At 38.5% G+C, this 23271-nt stretch overlaps 1 protein-coding gene and 1 long non-coding RNA gene across 6 annotated transcripts in view; one reads left to right on the top strand and one right to left on the bottom strand.

Annotated features, from left to right (window-relative positions):
* Positions 1 to 23271, bottom strand: part of AFAP1 (actin filament associated protein 1) — a 231405-nt gene that overhangs the window by 21475 nt on the left and 186659 nt on the right. For 4 of the 5 annotated variants that reach the window (XM_001364753.4, XM_056802392.1, XM_056802394.1 and 1 more), the window contains 2 exons: positions 15404 to 15521; positions 6261 to 6375 (listed from right to left, as the gene is read on the bottom strand). In XM_001364753.4, coding sequence (XP_001364790.1) covers positions 6261 to 6375; positions 15404 to 15521 — 233 coding nt within the window. Of the gene's footprint in view, positions 1 to 6260; positions 6376 to 10569; positions 10837 to 15403; positions 15522 to 23271 lie in introns of all 5 variants that reach the window. The other variant, XM_007496781.3, reaches the window with a different exon arrangement.
* The window catches only part of LOC103103597 (uncharacterized), a 43531-nt gene that overhangs the window by 3968 nt on the left and 16292 nt on the right, over positions 1 to 23271 (top strand). The window lies entirely within an intron of this gene.

Genomic DNA, 23271 nt, shown 5'->3' with positions numbered 1-23271 from the left:
CTTAAAAAAAAAAAAAAAAACCTTACCAATATATAATACTGTGCATTGGTTCCAAGGCAGAAGACTGACAAAGGCTAGGCAATGGGGGTTAAGTAATTTTCCTGGGGTCCTACATATAGGAAGTGTCTGAGACCAGATTTGAACCCAGAACATCCCATCTCTGCACCTGGCTCTCTATACACTGAGCTACCTGGCCATTCTGTCTAGTAGATCTTTTTTTAACCCCTTACCTTCCATCTTAGAATTAATACTGTGTGTTGGTTCCAATGCAGAAATAAGGGCTAGGCAATGGAGGTTAAGTGACTTGTCCAGGGTCACACATATAGGAAGTGTCTGAGGCCATATTTGAATCCAGGACCTCCTGTCTCTGCCTTGGTTCTCAATCCACTGAGCCTCACAGCTTACCCCCCCCCCCCTCCATGTCCAGTAGATCTTAAAGAAAGTCAGGGAGGCAAAGGAAAGGAAGGACCATGTTCTAGGTAGAGTGGATGGACAGTGCAATGGCAGTTTGATGAGGGATGGAGTGCCATGTGTGAGGAACACAGAGAAAGCCAGTTTGGCAAATTCCAAAGTACAGGCAGTGGAGTAATGTCTAAAGAAGCTGTAAAAATAGATAGGGGCCAGGTTGTTGAAGGCTTTAAAAACTAAACAGTGAGTTTCTATTTTGTTCTAGATGCAATAGGAAGCCACAGGGGCCAAAATGAGTAAGGGAGTCACATGGTTAGATCTGCAATTAAGGAAAATTACTCTGGCAGCAGTGGACTACAGGGATGAGAGACTAAAGGCAGGGGAACCATAGTAATTAGTCCTAGCAATTTTGATAAAACTCCATGAAAAACTGCCACAAGAAGATTCTATGCATATTTATTTTCAGGGGTTTATTTTCCTTTTTTTTTAAGTTAGGTGAGGGGGGAGGCAGGGAAAAAAAACACTTGTTAAATAAAAGAAAATCAATCAGAGAATAAGCAATTCTGGTGGTTATTGGGCCATTTTTCAGTTGTGTCTGACTCTTCATAACCCCATTTGGGGGTTTCCAGGTAAACATACTGGAATGGTTTGCCATTTTCTTCTTCAGCTCATTTAACAAATAAGGAAATTGAGGCAAATTGGGCTAAATGACTTGCCTAGGGTGATCCAGATACTAAATGTCTGATGCCAGATTTGAACTTAAGAAGATGTCTACCTAACTTCGGGCCAGATAATCCATTCACTGCGCCACCTATCTGCCCTTTTATATACTTTATGCTAAGCACTGTGCTAATCACTAGAGATACAAAATACATTAAAATGGAAAAAAAGAGAGTTTAATACTTGGTGTTCCCTTTTGTGTATGTTTACAAACTCAAGTGGTCTGGAATACGTATCTAGCAACGTGAATCTCTCACTTCTTGCAGGAAAGACCATACAGATTTTTAATGAAAACATGAGTTCTTTGTTCAAGGTCACATGAATGGCAAGAAGCAGAGGCAATATTCCTGCAGAATTCGTTTTGACAAGTCATCGAGCATTAATTAATCATTTTCTGTGCACCAAACTCTGCTAAATAGTGGGGATACAAATACAAACCAAAAGTGATCGTCCCTCCCTGCCTTCCAGGTGTCCTGATGAGAGAGAGCCTCCAGTTTCCTGAGGCTCAGTTATCAAAGGCACCCCCATTCCTCACTCCCTCATCAGTTCTGTCTCTTTTTCATGCAACCTCCTCTCTAGAAATAGGGATGATAAGCATTGCCCTGCCTACACCACTGGGTTGCTAAGAGGTCAGAATGAGAGAATTGAGGAGAGCGCTTTTGTGGTTGCCATTACTTCATCATTAGGACCACTGAAGGACTGGCTGATTTGAACCAAACTAAATAAGAGGCCCATCTCCTCCCAGGTGATTTAGAAGACCAGAACTAGCTATGCTGGAACTTCAGCCTAAGACAATCAGTGAAACTTCAAGAAAAAGATCATAAGAAGCATTAAATCTGATGCTTTATGGTTTATAAAACAAAATAAGCAATGACCAAATAAAAAGCCCCATTTCCCTTGAGTTCTCCCATTTGTTCCTAACCCCATAAGCCAGGCAAGGTTATGATCTGCACTTTTATTGAGGGTATTCAAGGTCACACACAGACACACAGTTTTATATATATATATGTAGTGAGTTGCTGAGCCAGGTTTTTTGATTATCCATCCAGTGTTTCTTTTGGTAATCCCAGATAGTCTGAAAGTTGTCTGCAGGCTAAATGAATGACTGAAAAAGTCAGTGAACCTTCTTGGATGTGAGAGAGATGGCCTGACACCAGAAAGCTTAGTCTTTAATGCTGATATTGACATTCACTAGCTGTGTGACTTTGGGTAGCTTGCATCAACTCCCTGTCTCCCTATTTATAAAATAACTTGGTTTGTTTAGGTGATCTCTATGGCACATTTCTTTACTTTTCTTTCTTTTTTTAAAATTCTTACTTATCAGCTTCAAATCAATATGGTGTATGGTTTCAAGGCAGAAGAGTGGTAAGGACTAGGCAATGGGGATCAAGTGACCTGCCCAGGGTCACACAGCTAGGAAAGGTCTGTGGCCACATTTGAACCCAGGACTTCCCATATCTGGGCCTGGCTTTCAATCCACTGATCCACCTAGCTCCCCTCTAGGGCACCTTTCAACTCTAACATTTTCTGTTCTCAGGCCCCATTTTAAATCTAACATTCTATTTTATCCCAAGCATCTCATGTTCTAAGAGTACTTTGCCTTTAGCAGTCTCTAAATGAGAAAGGATTTATTAAGTGCTTACTACTTGTGCAAAGCAAGTTAAGTCAAGAGCATCTATTAAGTATGGAGGAAGTTAGGTAGCTCAGTGGATAGAGAGCCAAACCAGGAGATGAGAGGTCCTGGATTCAAATCTGACCTCAGATACTTCCTAACTGTATGATTCTGGGCAAGTCACTGAACATCCAATTGCCTAGCCTTCATCACCTTCTGCCTTGGAACCAGATACCTAGTATCAATTCTAATACAGAAACTAAGGGTTTTTTTTTTTAAGTACCTACTATGTTCTGTATCAGACTAGGGATACAAAAATGGCCATCTCTGCCCTCACGGAGATTACAATCTAACTGAGAGACATCTTGGAAGTAACTATGTGTTAAGTACTGGTACTACAAATAGAAAAGTGTTGCTAGCCCTGCTCTCAAGGAGCTCACATTCTAATGATGGAGATAGCACCCATGGAAGCTTCAGAATGGCACAGCGGGCTAATTAAGCTGACACACTTACATGACTGCATCACTGTTAAGAGTCCAGCCAAAGGACAGAAACAGAAGAATCTGGCCGGCTTCACTTCCTTCTAAAGCAAGATGTTTTCACAGCAAAAGCCAATGGAAGAAACTGTAAATTCCCAGCTCTCCGTGCAATAAACTCATGATGTTGCTAATGCAACGGGCTGAGTTCAGCGAAAACAGAGAATGCAATTATTTTTCTCTTTTGTCACCATTAGATGTCACCAAAGTTAATAAAAATTCCCTACAGAAGGCATCATAAAATAAAGGGATAAATCATCTGGCCATAAAAGAAAAATAAGTATTGAAACTGAGGCACTGGGGGAAAAGAGACAGCAGCAGCGATTTCAAGGGATATAGATCTTGTATAACATGGCTTTTTAAGGAACCCATTAGTCCTCATTATTTCCTTTCTCCTCTTCCCCATAATAAATAGGGAACACAAAATTAAAGGTGAGTGGTGGGGGCAATACAGATTTTCTGGACATACAAACAGTCTCACTTTAATGGAGCCAATATTATAACAAGGAAAATACACAATAAACTATCACATGAAGAAAAAAAGAACAAAAAGAATTTAATGCAATCAGATTTTTAACAAAGTTCTTGGCCCCATATGTGGTCTCCATAACTGAGGATGCAGGCTCCCCAATATTTTGTTTTAGACATTCTTTTTTTCCTCCTCTCATGTGTACAACCACAACTACTGAAGACCCAGAAAAAGTTGATACCACTGAAATCATTGTCACTGTAGAATGTTTTTTTTTTAATTTATTTTTTAAACCCTTACCTTCCATCTTAGAATCAATATGTGTATTGGTTCTAAGGCAGAAGAGCAGTAAGGGCTAGACAATGGGGGTTAAGTGACTTGGCCAGGGTCACAATTTCTCAGGCAAGATTTGAACCCATGACCTTCTGTCTCTAGGCCTGGCTATCCACTGAGCCCATCTCCCATTTTTAGAATGTGAGTTTTTGAGAGTAGGGAACTGTCTGGCAATTCTATTTCTATGCCTAGGACTTAGTATAGTAACTTTGTACTTAATAAGTCCTTTTACATTCATTTAGTCCTTGGTAATTTCAACTGGACTCACTGGTTCAAGTATCACTTCCATACATAAGACTTCCAGATCCATGTATCCAACTGAGTCTCTCCCCTGAGTTCCAATTCAGCTCCTCTAACAGCCTGCTGAGCAGCTCTTCCTGTGTCCTTTGCCAAATTCTCAAATTTAGCATGCCCAAACTGAACTCTTCATCTTTTTCCCTTAAACACCAAGACTTCTTAATATACTTTCTTTTTTTAGTTTTCTTTCTCTCTCTTTCTCTTTCTTTCATCATTTCTTTTTCTCTTTCTTTCTTCATTTCTTTCTTTCTCTTTCTTTCTCTTTCTTTCTTCCTTCCTTCCTTCCTTCCTTCCTTTCTTCCTTCCTTCCTTCGTTCCTTCCTTCCTTCCTTCCTTCCTTCCTTCCTTCCTTCCTTCCTTCCTTCCTTCCTTTTTTTCTTATGTTTTCTTTCCTCCCAACTTTCTTGTTCTATTCATGTTACCATCATTCTTTGTTACCCACATCCAGAATCTTGGAGTAATCCTTGACTCTTCTCTGGAGTCTGAGGAACTGAGTTTGAATCTTGTCTATCTTGTCTATGATACACACTCTCTAACCTATGTGACTTCAGAAAAACATGCCTCTCTAGGCATGAGATACAATGATCACTGAGGACCCTTCCAACTCTAAATCTGATTTGGGGATTCCCTTCCAACAAACTTCATACTGGTTTAGTTTTCAAACTTTTCCACTTCTGCCTCTACAAATTATCTTGCCCTAACTTGTTCATACTCATATTGCCCAGTGGAATGAGAGCCATGCGTAGAAATGAGAGGTCTTGGGTTCAAATCTGCCTCAGACAATTCCTAGCTATGTGCCCCTGGGCAAGTCACTTAGCCATAATTGCCTAACCTTTACTGTTCTTCTGCCTTGGAACCGATACTTGGTATCCATTCAGATACCAGAAAGTAAGGGTTAAAAAAAAGCCTCTATGGTCATATTTTAATTCATATCTTCCTGATTTGAAATCCATAGTCCTAACCACTTATGCTATCTAAGTGCCAAAATCATCCTTTAAATATCCATCAATTACTTTGTTAATATACAGACCTAAGTTGGCACCTTGTTTATTGAAAAAAAATTCAAGATTTATCATAAAATATAAACTCTTTGGAATGGAAGTCAGGCCTTTTGTATGTAATTCAGTACCAACCTGCCTTCCAAGACTTACTTACATTATACCTTTCCATGTCAAAAGCTGTGCAACTGTTCCTTTTTTCCTCACATTAGCACAGGCATTCTCCATGCCTAGAATGCACATCTGCCATTCAAAATTCTTTGATTCCTTCAAGGTTCAACCTACATACCACATCTCCCCTGATCGCTTCTAAACTTTACTTGAGCCCCTTTCCTGGATTGCTCTTTTGACCTCCTGTCTCCCTGCAGTGTATCATATTTATCTTTGTATTATCTCTCTCTATATATATGTATATTCCAGTTTTCTAATAGACTCTAAGCAGGAAGTGTGTCCATTTTCTTTTTTGTGACCCCAGTGGGACATAATGCTTGTTTGTTGAACTGAAATGAACTGATCTTAAGTTGCAATTGCCCTTCGGTCATCTGGTTGTTATTCAACAAGAGTTGAAAAGTATATTGAATTTCTTCCTCTTTAGATCCTATTTAAACCAGAATTGGAAGAACCCTTGACCAGGAGGTAGGAGACCTAGTCTAGTCCAGATTCTGCCATTAACGTTTTCTGATGTTGGGAAAATCACGTTCTCTCAGCCTATTTCCTCCTTCATAAAATGAAAGAAGTTGGTTAAGCTGACGTGTCTGAACAGAGTAGTGTTTATATCTCTAGTCAGGAAAGCATGAACATCAATAACCCTTAAGCCCTGCAGAAAGTCTCCACCAGTCCTCCCACCAATCCCCGGATGAGAAAAAGCAGCACCTTGGAGAACTTACTTGATGCTGTCCGTTTGACAGTGGCCGACGAGTCTGTTTTCTTCTGTGGACTGTTGGCATTTCTCCCTTTCCCTGGGACTCCATTAGATGCGATGGGAGGTTTCTTGCTCTTGAACTATTAGAAACAGATTAGACAAGAAAAGTAAAACTCTTGATATTGTGTTCCCTCCTCTTGATTTCATCTCTTCTAAAAGTCATGACATGACAGCCCAGGTGGGTGAAAGCCACTGGGACTCCCAAATTCCTTATGGAGCTTAACTTCCCAAACTATTCAAGCAACCCCATAATTCAAATGAGATGAAAAAGCCTTTGAAAAAGCATGAATTAATTAGAAGAAAAATGCCCTAGGCTTAGAGGATAGAGACCTGGGTCCAGTTTCCAGCTTTCCTACTAGATAGCTATGTAGCCTTGGGCAAACCATTCAACCTTTAAAATAGGGATGGTAATATGTATACTCTCTAGGTTATAGGGCTGTTGGGGGGAAATGGGTTATGCAAATCATAAAAGAATAAAATAGGAAGAGAGTATGGCATAATGGAGTAAGAGCCAGCCTCAGGGACAGGAACACTTGAGGTCAAGTATTCCTTCCCTTAACATTACTAGCTATTTTTACAGTAATGAATGAGTCTGTTGACCTCCAAAAGGCCTCATTTCTTCACATTTGTGAAATCAAGATAATAATATCTTACCACCTATATCACAAGGCTCTTACATGGTGAGGATTTTGTACATTTTTAAAATGAGATAATATATGTAAAATGCTTTGCAAATCTTATGCTTTTAAGGCTTAAAAATAACAGCAAGCATCTAGATAGCTCAGTGGATAATAATTCAGGCCTGGAGAAAGATGTCTTGGGCTCAAATCTGTCCTCAGACACTTCCTGGCTGTGTGACCCTGGACAAGTCACTTAATCCCAATGGTCTAGTCCTTACCACTCTTCTGCCTAAGAATTGATATTTAGAATGAATTCTAAGACAGAAGATAAGGATTTAAAAACAAACAAACAGTAAAGAATTTGGTAATACATCTTTAATGCTCCTTTCCTTGATTATATCTTAATGTGGCTTTAAGCCTCTAAATTGCACTAAGACTTCTGGGGCACCTTGTTTAAATGTTAGTTACTATTACTAAAAAAACAGGAAATCTATTATGTCGCATAGGGAAACTGTGAAAATTTATGAGAATGCATGTATGAAATGAATGTACCCAGCAAATGACAAACTTTTATAGAAAGGAAAAATATTATTAGCCGGAACCCAATGGGCAGAACTTGTGAAATTAAAGCCAATTATTAAAGCTATTAAGCCAATTGAAGTGACTAAAAATAAATCAAAACAAAATAACAAAAACAAAATCTTAAAGTTTAGTGGAAATGCCAGAATTAAAAGCAGAGAACCTTAGCTTAAATCTTAGCTTTATGACAATGCATGTAAGACCTTAGACATGTTGTTTTATCTCTCTAGGCTTCAGTTTCCCTCCTAAAATGAATGGGATTGGGTAGCATAGTAGAATGAAAGCACAGTCTATAGCCTGGAGGATCCTAGTTAAAATCAGACCTTAGCTATGTGACCCAGGGAAAGTCACTTAGTTCCATTTGCCTAGCCCTTGCTCATGTGTCCTAATTGTTATTAAGGTAGAAAGTAAGGTTGTTTTTTTTTTTAATAAACACACAAAAATAAAATAAAATGAGGGGAGTGGACTAGATGATTCCTAAGTTCCCTTCCAACTCTGCACTTATAATTTTAACTTTTTTCTCAAAAGAATGTGTGAACACACCAAATAAGTCCAAACAAATTTGCAGAGCATCCAAAAATTCATATCATGATACACACTGAGGAGGAACTGTGGTTTCAAGGGAAAGCCATTGGACTTGGAATGAGAATTCATACTAGTTAAATGCCCATGGATGGGGAAGTCCTTTTCTATCTCTGAGTCTGTTTCCTCTTCCATAAAATAGGGGCAATGATACTTGTACTGCCCACGTCCCATAAGGAAAGCATCTTGTGAACCACAAATCAACCAAGACAATTCTCCTGTCTCTCACTCTTTTAGGGTTTCCAAAGAAGCTTCCTCTATAGACCACAATCTACCTTCCTCACAAATGATCTGGAAATGTAAAGTATTACTATTATTCTGACTAAGCTATGTTTCAACCTAACCATATAGGGCTGATATCAAATGCTTGCCTCTTTGGACAGAGTTCTAAGAAAGCCTACTCTCTCAGGGAATAAACATAGAGCTTGGTAGATTTGGGAGGCAGGCAGGCATGAAGCAAATATATAAGCTATCCTCTCCCTCCGTACATTTCTGTAATCTTATCTGTTACTAGACATCAACACAAATATTACTGAGATTGAGAGAAAGAGGCAACAATGGGTCTTCTGTTTGAAATCATATGCCCACCAATGAAGACGATTTCACAGGTCTGTGCTGAGAGACATACATAGAAGGCATCAGGGGAATTAACTGGGGGGAAAAAGAGTCCTCAGAATTCAGAAGAGGCATTTGGACTGAAATATGAACTACTGTCACCTATCTGGAGAAAATAAAAGTTACCTATTTCATATCAGAATTTCTTATCATTCAAATAAGGAAGATCAAATCACATGGTCTTTAGAGATCATTTTTCTCTCTTGCATGATGAATATAAATTGTCATTCTTGGGACAGCCCAGTGCCTTAGAAAGGGCTTAGGACTTGCTTCCAAAGTCCAAATTCCCGTTCAAGTTCAAGAAGGTTCAATTCGGGGCTCAGTTGTTTCCTGGATAGGCCAACCATTCCGAGACTCATTTAAGTCCAATTCCCTCCAACTGCTAATGTCCTACAGGATAAATTATTTTATTCTCTACTTGTGTACTTGGCTTTTCCTCATTCAAAATGTAAGTCCCTTGAAAGAGGGATCATTTTACTGAATGAAGTTGTATCTCCAGTACCTGCCACATACTAAACACTTAATAAGTGTTTGCTGATTGATTTGTTTACTTCCCCATCTGTAAAATGGGTATAGTTAAAGTACTTACAGACTTGTTGTGAGGAAAGTACACAAAGGGCTGGAGAAACAGAAAATAATACTTGGATATTTTAGGTTAATTGAACAAAAAGGCAGGAGCAATAAGATGGCTCAGTGGATAGAGAACCAGATGTGGAGACAAGAGGTCCTTGGTTCATTTCTGACCTCAGACACTTCCTAGTTGTGTGACCCTCGACAAATCACTTAACCCTAACTATCTAACCCTTACCACTCTTCTGCCTTAGAACTGACAAAGTATTGATTCTAAGACAGAAGATAAGGGTTAAAAAGCAAAAGGCAGTTTTTACATGCTGCTAATAGGGAATAGGGAGTAATAGAGCTTTGCTACTGAGCATGTATTTAAGTCTATGATAAAATTAAATTTTTTACCTTGACTACTTTGATATAAAGCAAATGTGCCAGCAATCGACTGAAGCTATTAGTACTAAATGAAGGCATCAAAGCCAGACAGAAGCTAGAGAAGAGGCAGTAATGGTGTGGTGGGGAAAAAATACTGAACTTTGAGTACAGAGTTCTAGGTTCAAGTCTCCATCATGACACTAGCCATATAAATTGGGGATCATAAATTAACCCTCTCTGAGCCTCAGTTTCTTCATCTGTAAAATCAGGTTATGGATATTTGCACTGACTGCTTACTTCTCATGGTGGTGGTGAGGATTATAAAAAGGCAAGGGATACAAAGTTGTAAACTGTTCATCAATAAAAGGACAACTGGTCATCCATTATCAAACAGGCAATTATGATGTGCCAAGGATATGTGATAGCCTCAGTGTGGAGGATGCTGGATGTGGAATCTCTTTTCACCAGTGCAAACAGTGGAATTAATGAGTCCTAGGGAGTGACTTGAGGAACAAAGAAGTAATTTCAATTGCCCAAGGTCATATAGCTAGTAAGGGTCACAAGTAGGGTTTCTATTAAAGGAATTTGGGGCTGGGCTGGATCCCCAAGGCAATCTAATTTCACTCTCTATCTTCCAAATGAGGAACCTGTGGCCCAAAGTGATTATCTAACTTGGTCAAAATTCCACAAGTGGCCAATAGCCAAGTCTTTCTCATTTTAACAGGTTCTAAGCCCATTTTTACCCTAGACAAATTAACAAGCAAATACTAACTAGAAGCACACATTGGTGGGTAAATAACAATCTAGCTGAGAGTATGCCTCTTTTCCCATTGGTCCTATTTATCCCTATTCAGCAACAGAAATCACAAGACTGTTATAAAAGCATGAAAGAAACATGAAATCAAAGTCAAATCCACTTTACAGAAATCCATTCAGTACCTGAGAGTTCTGACAGACAGATCCCCTCCCCACCGAAGAGGTATTAGTAACAGACTGAGCAGAAGACAGATTGGAGGAGACAGGATGTTTGTAATGGTTAGAAGACAGTTTGTCAGTAGATAATCTAGAAGCCTTTCTTTCAGCAGGTGGGTAGCGGGCAAAGATTTTTGGAGACGGCAAGTTATCATACAGCCCCGCGTTATCATAAAGCACTTCTTCTCCCAAGATCCTGCTACGGGAAGTCTGAAAGCCATCTTCTTGTTCCCACTGCAACACACACACAGAGATACACACACAGCTCAGCTGTTAGTAATAAAGTCATGATAAAAAGCAAAGCAGAATGAAAGTATTAGGAAGTCAGAAAGTCATAACCCTCTCCTCCTTACCCCTGGAGGTTAAACACTGTGATGTCCCTTCTCAAATATGTATCTTTGGTTGCCATAAGGATTCTTTCCAGAACTTTTCCATCTTACCATCTTTGAAGAAAGGAAGGGTTTTTTGGCCCCCCTGAGTCAATTCTATTGCCAACAGCTGACAGTCAGTCTTTACTAAATAAGAGATTGGGTCCATCATGACTTTAACCTTCCACCTTTTTAGAGAAAGAGTTAAGAGCTCCCATTTCTCCAGTGCTTTTATGGTTTACAAAACACTTTCCTTTAAATAACCCTCTTGGGCTTTACTCAAAGAATCATTATTCTCATTTATAGAGGTTCTAATCTGTGAAATGGGCTTAATTATGCTTGTTAGAGACATTTAACTAAGTGGAAAAGTGGGGCTTTCTACTAAGTTGCTGATATTTAGAGGGCATTTGTAATCTTTCAACAGGTTAAAAAAATTAAAAAAAAAAAAAACTAAGTGGACCAGCCACACCCCAGCTGAGCTCCTCCAAAATCTCCCTGGTCATGGCCTCATCCTGTGATAGGGGTTTCTGCTTTCTTCAGCAGGATGGCATTGCTAGATCTCCTTTCCACAGGGTCTTATTTAAAGTCAAGTCCAAGTTTCCTTCTTACGGTCTCCCACCCACATACCTTAACTTGTCTTTAAAATTATTTTAAGAGTGTGGACTTACATGTTTCTTGCCCTGGGATATTTTGCAATATTTTCCCGGCTCAAGAATTCCTATAGACAGCTCTGATACTTGGACACTTTCTTTCCCAAGGAGGTTGCAGGGAAGGCGTTTTGTAAACCCTAAGCATGACATAACTGAGAGCTATTATTACCACCAATAGTGTATTCAAAGGGAGAGTTCCCACTTGGCCATCTCACCCCAAACATGATGCTTTAATAACTAGATGATACACAAATTCCAACTTATTTTGGTGGAGAGGACTTTTTTTAATCAAGAGACTGAAATAGCTAGACACCATTTCACAAATACAGAAAACCAGAAGACATTAACACCACATCTGGCTAAAACCTAAATTAAAACCAAAGGCTCTCTCCATCACAGGCAGATATTTTTAAAAAGTCTCTTGACAAATGGCCCTTACATTTAAGAGAAGCAATATTTAGTTTGTATTGTGTGAATTTTATCCCATTTTTAGACACTTCATATATAGCTCCTTTCATGTCAGACCATAATTAGGTGCCTTTGTCATAAAAATAGCACAGTCTAAAAATTACATTGTAGGAGTGTTTTCATTCCTTTGCATTAACTCCGATGTGTCTTTTTCTGTGACGTCAGTTATCCAGCTCCGATCTAAAAATAAAGCTATTCACAAATGAATCTAAGACATGTGAGATTTCCATTAAAAGGGCCTGGATTGTGTTTAACCAAGAATCTTCAGGTTGTATTAGCCAACATTTCCCCCTATGAAGTCATCCATATTATTGATTGTGTGTCCACCATTGCAAAGCACTGGGCATATAAAGGCAAAGTCAAAAACAACACCTGCCCTCCAGGAGTTTACAGTCTATCAAATGAAATGCATATAAATATGTGTGTACAAAGTAAATATGTGTAATTTGGTGGTAAGGAGGAAGAAACTAACTGGAAGTGGGGGCTCAAGAAAAAGTCAAATATAGGAAGTAGTGATTGAGCTAAGTTTTGCAGGAAGCTCGGGATTCTTAGTCAGAGATGAGGATAGAAGATGGCCTGTTCAAAGGAACTGAGATGGAAGATAGACTGTTATGTATGAAGAACCTCAGGAAAACCTTATATAGGAAGACAACATTCCAGGATTTAGAGATCAAAGGGAATTTAGGGACCATCTAATCCAAATGTTTAATTTTACAGATGAGAAAACTGAGGTCCAAAAAGGTCCAACTGCTTGCTTACTAAACCTTTCAGATGTAATCTACCATTGAATTATAAAGTTGAAGTCCCCTGATCTAGAACACATGAGTCTAATCATTAATTTGATTGTGCCTTTTAAACTGTGGAACAACTTGCCAGTCTTGCTTTTGTCAAAGAAGAGTCTCACTGTGGAATCTCAGTGATGGAAGGAACCTCAGACATCATTTGAACTGAGCCCAATATGGAGTATGGAGCCCCATATGGAGTATGAATCCCCCCTATCATTGTTGTCTAATCATTTCAGTCTTGTCTGACTCGTGGAGATCCCATTTGAAGTTTTCTTGGCAAAGATACTAGAGAGGTTTGAACTTATGAAGATGAGTCATAATTTGGGTTCAAATTTGGGCTCAGACACTTACTAGTTGTATGCCTTTGGGCAAGTCATTTAACCGTGTTTGCTTCAGTTCCTCATCTGTAAAATGATCTGGAGAAGGAAATGGTAAACCACTCTAGTATCTTTGCCAAGAAAACCCTAAATGGGGTCACAAAGAATTGAACATTACTGAACCAAATGAATTTTCTGAGAGCCAATCAGTCTTTATTTAAAAACACCTGTGAATGAGTCTCTCTATCATTTCCTCAGGTATTTCATTCCATTTCTTCCTGACAGATCTCCTCATAAAGAATTCCTTCCTACATTGAGTGAAATCAATCTCTCTGTATCTTTCATCAAGTGGGCTCTATTCTGACCTACAGTGTCCCTGGAAACACCTTGAATGAACATACTTGAAAGTGGTAACTACCTGATAACCAAAACATCAATCATAGAAGTAATTCAAGATAGGGGCAGTTAGGTCACTCAGTAGAGAGAACAGCAGATCTGGAGATGAGGGATCCTAACTTAGATGCTTCCTAGCTGTGTGACCCTGGGCAAGTAACTTAACAATAAATGCCTACTCCTTACCGCCTTGGAACTGATACTTAGAATCTATTTTAAGCTAGAAGGCAAGGGTTTAAAAAAAAAGATTTAAGACAACAGTCTCAAACACTGCAAATGTGTAAGAGAGGTACTCATACACATACACACAGAGAAATAATCTAAAATAAATCTGAACACTATATGGAAAAACAGATCTCATATCTAGCTATGAGAACGTTTCTTGTTATCCACATAGACTTACAATAACAGGAAGCAAAAGATGATCCTGGGCAGAATGTGCTACAGACCCAAACAAAAATGTTCTAAGGAAATTTGAGGAAGAAAGACTTCATAGAGGCTAGGGAAGGTGACCATGATCTTGAAAGAAAAGGGCTTTGGGAATCAGAAGACCAAGGATGAAATCCTTCCTCTGATGCTTACTGCTTTTGGGACTTGAGCAAGGCATTTAAACTCCCTGGGGCTTAGCTACTTTGACTGTAATGTGATGGGGTTGGATGGAATAGCCTCTTGGGGCTTTTCTATCTTGTTATCCTATGGCAATTAGAACAGAGATGAGGGGAGGATTCACTATAGCACAAGTGTCAAACACATGGCCAACAACATTCCTCAGTGCTGTCTGAACCAGATTAAAATGTAACTAGGAAATTGTTTAAAAAAGGGAAAAATCAAAATACAATAGAAGTTGGAATAATATTAATTTATGGTTTTCTAAGCCAGTGGCAGTGATCCTTATGTATAGATTAGCACTCACACCCCTCCATTTTTATTAGAATCCAACACCACTGTATTACAGGAATAGAGAATTGCCTATAAAAGGATATAGGAGAGGATAGGAAAAGACCAAGGGAAAGGGGATGTTTGATTTAGATGGAATATAAGGCAAAGAAAGGAGAATATTGTGAAACAAGGCTCAATAGATTGGTGGGATCTGCTGTCGGGGAGAATTAAATGCCAAGCAAAGGATTTTTTCAAGTGGATAAGAGGAGCTATTTAAAGTTTTTGAGCAGTAGAGTAAAATACATGCATAGTAGGAGAATAGAATTGTAGGAAGAATATTTGGCATCTGTGTAAAGTAGAAATTAAAAGAGGAGAAAATGGAGGTAGAAAGACCAGTGAGGAAGCTGTTATGATAGTTCAGGGAAAATGTGATATCATTATGTTGTGAACATGAACATTTAGTAAATGTCTGCAGAATAAATAAATGAATGAACAAAGGCAGGACCAATGAGGATGAAGGCTTCATGGAGGAGAGGGGACTGGGAGCTGTTCCTTTGAGCAATTGCAGGATGTGAACAAGTACAAGGGAAGGAAAAAGGAACAAAATGAATAAATACCTAGAGGGTAGAAATGAACACAAACATTTGTAGGACAGTAATTATATACTATTTCCAGGCATGCTCAGATACTAAATTAATGGGGTTAGCATTAACTGATAAACCATCCCCTTCCATGTCAAAGTCTATAATCATTCTGATGCAGATTAAGATGAACAACATGCCAAAACATAAGGGATGAGAGATGAGATGGCAGCTTCATCCTGCAGAAAAAGCCCAAGCTTATTTGGAAGCAACCCAAGGATACTAAATTATGGAATTTTTCAGACAGTCCTGCCTCCCAGCAAACATAAACCATTTACTCTATAAAAATGACACTCTCACCGATCCATTTATGCAAGGGACATCATCATAATGAAGTGCCATCCCACTGGGGTGGGCATATCCATTGGAGGCACTGCCGAGATAGGGATTTGTAGAGATACCACGTCTGTTCATAAAGCTAAAAGAGAGAAAATTATTTTTAAGATATACAAAACAATTCATTTCCTCACTTAAAAAAATCAACCCATCAAGGAGCATTTATCACCACATAATTGCTCTCATATATATTTATTACTGTACATTTTTGTTATCACCTGCAATATTTTAAATTCCTTGGGGACAAGGTTTGGGTATTAAATATTGTAATTCTCTTAATACCAAGTCCTTTGCATACAGAAGGTACTTAATAAAAATTTACTGAATGAAGGAAAGAATTAATGTTTCATCAAAATAGTAATAATTTAATTTATATATTATTATAATGATTGCAAAGTGGTTTATATATATTATCTCATTGGATTCAGACCTATGAGTTAAGCCCTAAATAGATTATTAGTTCCATTATACAGAGTAGGAAATTAAAGTTCATATTGTTTGGATAAAATAGAAAGTGCCTAAGGTAGAATTTGGACCCAGGTTTCTTCTGAATGCCAAGTCTAGTTTGTTTGTTTGTTTGTTTTCTAGAGGATCATTCTTGAACATTATATACAGAGGCTGATACACTGTGGTATAATCGAATGTGATGGACTTCTTTACTAGCAGCAAAGCAATGACCCAGGACAATCCAGAGGGACTTATGAGAAAGAATACTATCTACATCCAGAGAAAGAACTGTGGGAGTAGAAACACAGAAGAAAAACAATTGCTTGATCACATAGATCCATGGGGATATGATTGGGGATGTAGCCTCTAAATGATCACCCTAATGCAAATATTAATAATATGGAAATAGGTTCTGATCAATGACACATGTAAAACCCAGTGGAATTGCTCTGTGGCTATTGGAGGGGTTTAGAGGGAGGAGAGGGAAAGAACATGAATTTTGTAACCATGGAAAAATATTTTAAATTAACTAATTAAACAAAATTTTCCAAAAAAAGATTATTAAAAAATGTGGCAAATGGATAACTCACAAAAAAAAAATCTTTCTCAACTGTTCAATCATTTAAAAAAATAGAGGACCATTTTTCCTTGTTCCACTTGCTTTAAGTTTTTATTGATCATTATGCTCTTGATTCCCTACTGGATGATATAAGGGAAGGAAATGACCAATAAAACAATGCCTGGAGGAAAGGACTATCATACATTACAACACAAAAGATTCTAAATTAGAACTGGGAGAGTCATAGGTACTCCAAATCACTATGAATAGTGGAAATGAAAATTAAAACCAATCTGAGCTTTCTTAACACTCCTAGCAATCTGGCCAAAATGATAAAAGGTGGGATTGTCAATGTTGGACAGGTTATATGAAAATAGATACACTCTTGCATTGTAGATGGAGCTGTGAACTGGTCTAAACATTATGGAAACATCTGAAAGTCAATTAGTTACTAAAGAAGTGACTAAATTATCCATGCCCTTTGATCCCAAGATATCACTGCATATACCCCAATGAGATCCGTGACATAAAGGAAAGCCTTATCATAACAAGAGCATTTTTGGAGTAGCCATTTAAGCCCATCAATTAGCATTTATTTTTTGTATTATGTGCTCAGCAATGGGGATTTTAAAAAGAAAGGGAAAAACATGATTCTTGATCTTAAAGAATGCACAATCAAAGGGAAAGAAAACATGAACTCAATTATATAAAATCAAGATATAGACAATATAAAGTGGGGATGATCTCAGAGGTGTGCACTAGCAGGAGAGGGATTGGGGAAATGGAAGACTAAAAAAATCCTCTAATAGTATGAGAGTTGTGCTGCCATTTGAATGAAGCAGAGGAAAAGGACACTATTCTAGGCCAATGAAAGGGAAGAGAATAATCATTCATATAGCACCTACTATATGCCAGTCACTGTATTTTTACAATTATGATCTCATTTGATCCTCACAGCAATCTTGTGAGCTAGGTGTTGTTATTATCCCCATTCCTAGTTGAGGACACTGAGGTTAAGTGGCTTGCTGAGGATCACAGCGCTAGTAAGCATCTGAGGCCATATCTGAACTCAGCTTTTCTTGATTCCTAGCCCAGGACTCTATCTATCTGCTGTGCTACCTGACTACCACAGAAAGGGAAAAGAGCTAAGCAATGAAGTGTTCAGGTTCAAAGAACCTGCTGGATAATAAAGGAATGAAGTGTAAAGTCTAGAAAAATGGGAAAGGGCAAGGTTGTGAAGGGCTTGAAATGTCCAACAGAGTACTTGATATATTATCCTGAAGGTAACAGAGGACCCACTGGGGTTTCTTGGGTATGAAGAGGCAGCATTTGCTTTAGGAATCTAGCTGAATGGTGGATAGATATGGGCAGCGAGTCACTTGAGTCTGAGCTATTGCAAAGGTCAAGGTGAAAAGGAACTCAAGCCTTCGCCATGCTGGTGACTTTGAAAATGGAATGAAGAGGTTATAAAGGTAAAAAATGGCAAGATTTGGCAGTAATTTGGACAAGGAGTTAAAGTTGCTATATCAAGGTTGTAAGTTCGGGTGGATGGGAGAATAGTTGTACCATCCACAGTAAGAAGAAAGTTGAAAAGAGAAGATAGTTTTGGAGGAAAGAGAGTAAGTTGCTTTGGACTGACTGAGTTTGAAGCAACTAGGGGAAAACTAGTTTGATGTGAACTAGTTTGATTTGAAACACAAAGTCAGGGTTTTGCTTTAATGAGGAAATGTCTCCCTAGAACAAGATGCTTTCTAGGACCAGAATGTCATAACTTAAATCCTGATCATAAAACTGCTCTATTCAAAAACCTTCAGTGGACCCCCCTGCCTACTAAATAAAATATTGAACCCTGTGCTGTCACTTAAGGGCTTCTGTATTCTGGCTCTGTTCTACCATCTCAGCTTTATCCCTTTCTGTCCTTCCCTACCTGGTGTTTATGTTAACATTAAATTGGATGACTCAACGTTGACTTCTTCCACCTCTGTCTTATTCTAGCTGGATTTGATACCTTCAATGGACTGTCTCCCTGTCCTATATCCCTCTGCTGCTATCCATCCTCTGATAGCCATCAATGCCCAACTCAATGGTTATCTCCTTCATAGAAGTTTCCCCTGACTTCTGGCCCACCTAGGTTGAAAACATTCCCTACCTGTTCAAGTTTCTCATCAAACTTTGGCAGGACCCAATCTGGTATACTTAAGGCCCATACTGCCATGTCCCTGAAATTTGTATCCTTACCCTTTCCCCCATTATTAGACTGTAAGCTCTTTGACGGTAGTACCTTTATGTCCTGTGGCCTGAAGTGTTTTTGCTCTTCTAGTATGAAGCCTAAGACCTTGTGTAGTGTATCTTAGTAACTGTCTGTTGCATAAATGGATGACTGCAAAGGATGTTGTAGAAGATGTTGGGGAAGGTACAAATATAAGTGTTTACTGTGTGCCAAGCACTGGGCTAAGGTCCTTACTAATATTATCTCATTTTACCTCATTTAAGTAAGAGGTTTTCTGCTGCCCTGAGTGATAGCTTGGACAAATGATGTGAGGTGACTTTCAACTCAAAAGAGTCTATAATTCTGAGGTATTACATGATTTTTTCAACCATATTTGAAAACTTGAAATCACCTTATTGTTTAATATCAGAATCGTACATGCCTTTGTTGTTGTTGTTATTCATAAAACTATCATAGGTTTTAGATTTTTAAATTTAATTAAAAATAAAAATCCCTTCATTGAAAATCCTTCCTTTTACTCACGGAGGAAACTGAGATCCAGTAATAGAAAATGACTTGCCTAAGGTAACATTGGTAGGCAGTAGCAAAGCTGAAATTAAAGCCCAGTTCCTTTGGCTTCTCTCCATATACAACAATATCTTTCATGTTCATTACAAATACAAATATAAAAGCATTGTGGGAAAAGACCAACAGATGGCAAAATTGGAGAGAAATATACCATTTGACAGCTAATAGTTGGCATTTATATGGTGATTTAAGGTCTGCAAAGTGCTTTTGAAATATCTTAGTTTAAATTCACAACAATCCTGGGAAGGAGATTTTAAAAGATGAAGCAACTGAAGCAAATGGAGTTTAAATGACTTGCTGAAGGTTACAGGTAAGTAAGGATCTGAGGCTGGATTTGAACTCAGATCTTCCTGACTCCAGATCCCAAACTCTATCCATTGTCTCAATTTAATAAACATTTTATTTAGCTCCTTCTAGATCAGGTCCTGTGCTAAGAAATCCATTACTCTACATCCTTATATTCTCTATTGGGCCAAGTTGTTGTTGTTGTTATTGTTTTTAAAGAGGGGGAAAAAAACCCAAAGAGACAGAAAGAGAAAAACAAATGAGGTCTTGTATTAGACAAGCATCAAGAAGGGAAGCTCTGCCACCAAGATAGTAATGCCATTCCCGCCTTGGAGAAGGGAGCAGAAATAGTATTTAAGGATTAAGATCAGCATTAGATTCAGAGAGCCCCTGCCTTGTTCAGCATCATCTGAGAAAGAGATGAATTCAAAGAAAGGTTATGCCTCCCTCTACTGGAAAGAAGTCATCTCACACACATTCCTGCATTCCCTGTCTTAAGTGTATCTGTAATGTTGGAGGTATTTGAATTTAAATTGCTCATCTTGGTACAAGACCTTTCAAGGCTTCCAATACAAACTTCTCCTAAGACAAGACTCAGTCCTGGAATGAATGAGAGGAAACTCTGTTGAACAAAAGACTGGATTGCTTAGTGAAAGAGGCAATGTACTAGGAGATCAGAAACTGGGACTTCTGAACCAGACTTTGCCTCTTCCCATATGTAGTCAACTTACCTTGGCAAGTCAATTCCCTTCCCAGACACTGTTTGGTGCCATACTGGTCAGGGCTGCCTGGGACCAAGTACACCTGAGTCCCAATCCTGTCTCAGACATTTACTAGTTATGTGAACCTTGGGCAAGTCATCTTCAGTCACCGCATCTACAAAATAGGTATGATAATAGCACCAACCTTGGGGGCAGCTAGGTGGCTCCATGGATAGAGAGTCAGGCTTTGAGACAAGAGATCCTGGGTTCAAATCTGGTCTCAGACACTTTGTAGTTGTGCAAACTCGGGGCAAGTCACTTAACTCCCACTGTCCAGCCTTAACTGCTCTTCTGCCTTAGAATCAATAAATAGTATTGATTCTAAGACTGAAGGGTTTAAAAAATAATAATAGCACCAACCCCAGGAGGCTGTTGTGGGGACCAAAATGAGATAATGTGTCTCTATACTTTGCAAACCTTAAAGCACTATATGAATCTGACATAGAGCATCTGGATTATATCATCTTTAAGGTCCCTTCTAATACTGGCCTCCTGTGATTTTGAAATCTAGAGAAAAGAATGTTTAAACATAAAATATCGGACCTAAGGAAAGCTTCCTCTTTATGTATATATATTAGTTTATGTAAAAGTGGTGGTTAAGGAATTTCCACATGTATTCTCTGTCAAGTAATCATGAAATGCTTCACGTGGGACATTACAGAATCATAAACTTTTAGAGGGAAGATGGGACCAGAGGTGATCTAGTCCCATCTTTTTTGTCTCACAGAGAAGGGCAACGACTTATGGCTTGTCTAAAGGTACTCATGCAGCTTAGGCAAGAACCTCAAGCTTCTATACCATGCTTCCCACTAGACCACATCCCTCATGCACTGAGATAATCCAGCCAAAGGCTTCAAGCAGAAATAGGCAGCCCCTCAGCTGGCAGTCCCAAATGTTGGTAAACGAATGTAATATCAGAGGATCTAATAGTTGAGAGAAGAAAACACAGTTTGGATGAATCTCAACATCCAAATGCCAAATGACAGATGGACTAATAAGAAACGCTTCCCTGGCAATACCAACTTCTTAACCTCCTTTCTGCATGTGTCTTATTTATTGTTTTATTACAACTTCCTCAACATAGTGACTGTGGGAGGCTGAGAATCCAGCTGAGTGTGGTGGTGCCAAGAACTGGGGGGAGAAGTCTTTCAGAGCAATGCCTCTGATAAAAAGAAAAGTCAACTCTTCTCTTGAAAAATAAGCTCTCAGAAGATGCAAGTTTCAGAAGTTTTGTCATTATTAACATTCCTAACTATACCCCTTTGCCTATGAGATATGCCATTATTTATATTATTAACTGTCCTCTCCCTAAAATTTATTGTTGACATTCCCCATCCATATTTGGTCACATTTAATGGTACACATAGGTCTCTATCATACCATCATTTTAACTCACTCTGAAATGGGAGATAAGAAGGAAATTTATGTCAGAGTTCTTGTATTCTAAAATTCCTTACCCTAAAACCTTCTTTTCTTAGGTTTTTAATAAGGTTCAAGAATCTTTGATGAATGAGGAAACAGGGTCAGAACTGGAGGAGACAGAATAGCCTGAAGAATGTTAGAGGCAAAATGGACTTGAGAACAGAAAGGCAATTAATAGCAAGTGGAGTTCTGGACTTTTGAATCAATCAGGAAGACTCAAGCTCAAATTTAGCCTTGGCAATAGCTATGTGATCCATGGGAAATCACATGGCATCTTCTCTCAGCCTTATTTTCCTTACCTGTATAATGGGAATAATAATAGTACTAACCTAAAAGGGTTTTTGTAAGAATTAAATGAGAAAAATATTTGTAAAGCATTTTGCACATCTGAAAGTTTATATAAACATGTTTTATATATACATTACATATTCCTAAAATGTTATAAAAGTTTATATAAATGTTAGCTATTATTATAATCAGGGTTAGTAATATTAGGTATGATGATGATGATGATAATGACAAAATTACATAGAACATGCTGTTGTTGTTCTTAGTCTTGTTTGTAAACTCTTATCTTTGTCTTAGAATCAAGACTTAAGTATCAGTTCCAAGGGAGAAGACTAGTAAGGGCTAGGCAATGGGGGTTAAGTGACTTGCCCAAGGATACAGCTAGGAAGTATCAGAAGCCAAATTTGAATCCAGGACCTCCCATCTCTAACCTGGCTCTGAGCCACCTAGCTGCCCCCCATCATTTTATTCTTCATTTTTGAAGACCAATGACATCATGAGGGTGATGTCTTGACTTAAGTTTAGAGTCCCATTTGGAAGGTTAAATGTCCTATCTGGAAGGAATCTTGGAATACAAGACATGAGAATTAGAAAGGACCTAAAAGGACACTCGGTCTAGGGTCTTCAGAAAACTGAGGCTCAGGGAGAGTGTGCCAGGGGCATCCTAGGAGACGTAGGGTCAAACCATTCTAGAATGCAGCCATCCACTGCTTATTCCATAATGCTATATGTAGTTGGAATCCAAGAAATGCTCATTCCAGTACATCGTTCACTACTCTCTCCTATAGACACTTTAATATGGCACTAAAGATACCCCTGGCCACAAATTGATGGGGGCAGGGGGTGTTTTTCCTGTTCTTTAAAAAAAAAACAATTGAAAACTGGTTTCACATTCCTTTTCCCTGATATGTGGCTGGGCTACATTTGGTTTGGATTAATATTCCATTGGTTTGTAAAGTGAAAGCCAAGTAATATTCTGGGGGAAATGTTTTCATTCAATGTTTCTCTCACATGTGGTTATCACTGTTTGCTGACTGAGGCACAAGTTGATTATGGTCCTCAGGAAAGCTTTTTAGAGGCCTCCTACTTCCAAATAAATGTAGTTAAACAATTCTAAACTCACTTTCTTATGAGTCAACCCAAGTGGTGGAGATCTGGCAAATTTGGAATGATGGTCTTCACAGAAAACATCTTGCAATTGAAGAAACCATTTTGTAAACTATCACAGCTTTTCCTCTCATCATAACAGAAGCTACTCACATTTCTATAGATC

The sequence above is a fragment of the Monodelphis domestica genome, chromosome 6, assembly GCF_027887165.1.
Source record: "Monodelphis domestica isolate mMonDom1 chromosome 6, mMonDom1.pri, whole genome shotgun sequence".
NCBI lineage: Eukaryota > Metazoa > Chordata > Mammalia > Didelphimorphia > Didelphidae > Monodelphis > Monodelphis domestica.
The sequence above is the reverse complement of the archived record's forward strand: the minus strand, read 5'-3'. Positions and strand labels throughout refer to the sequence as shown.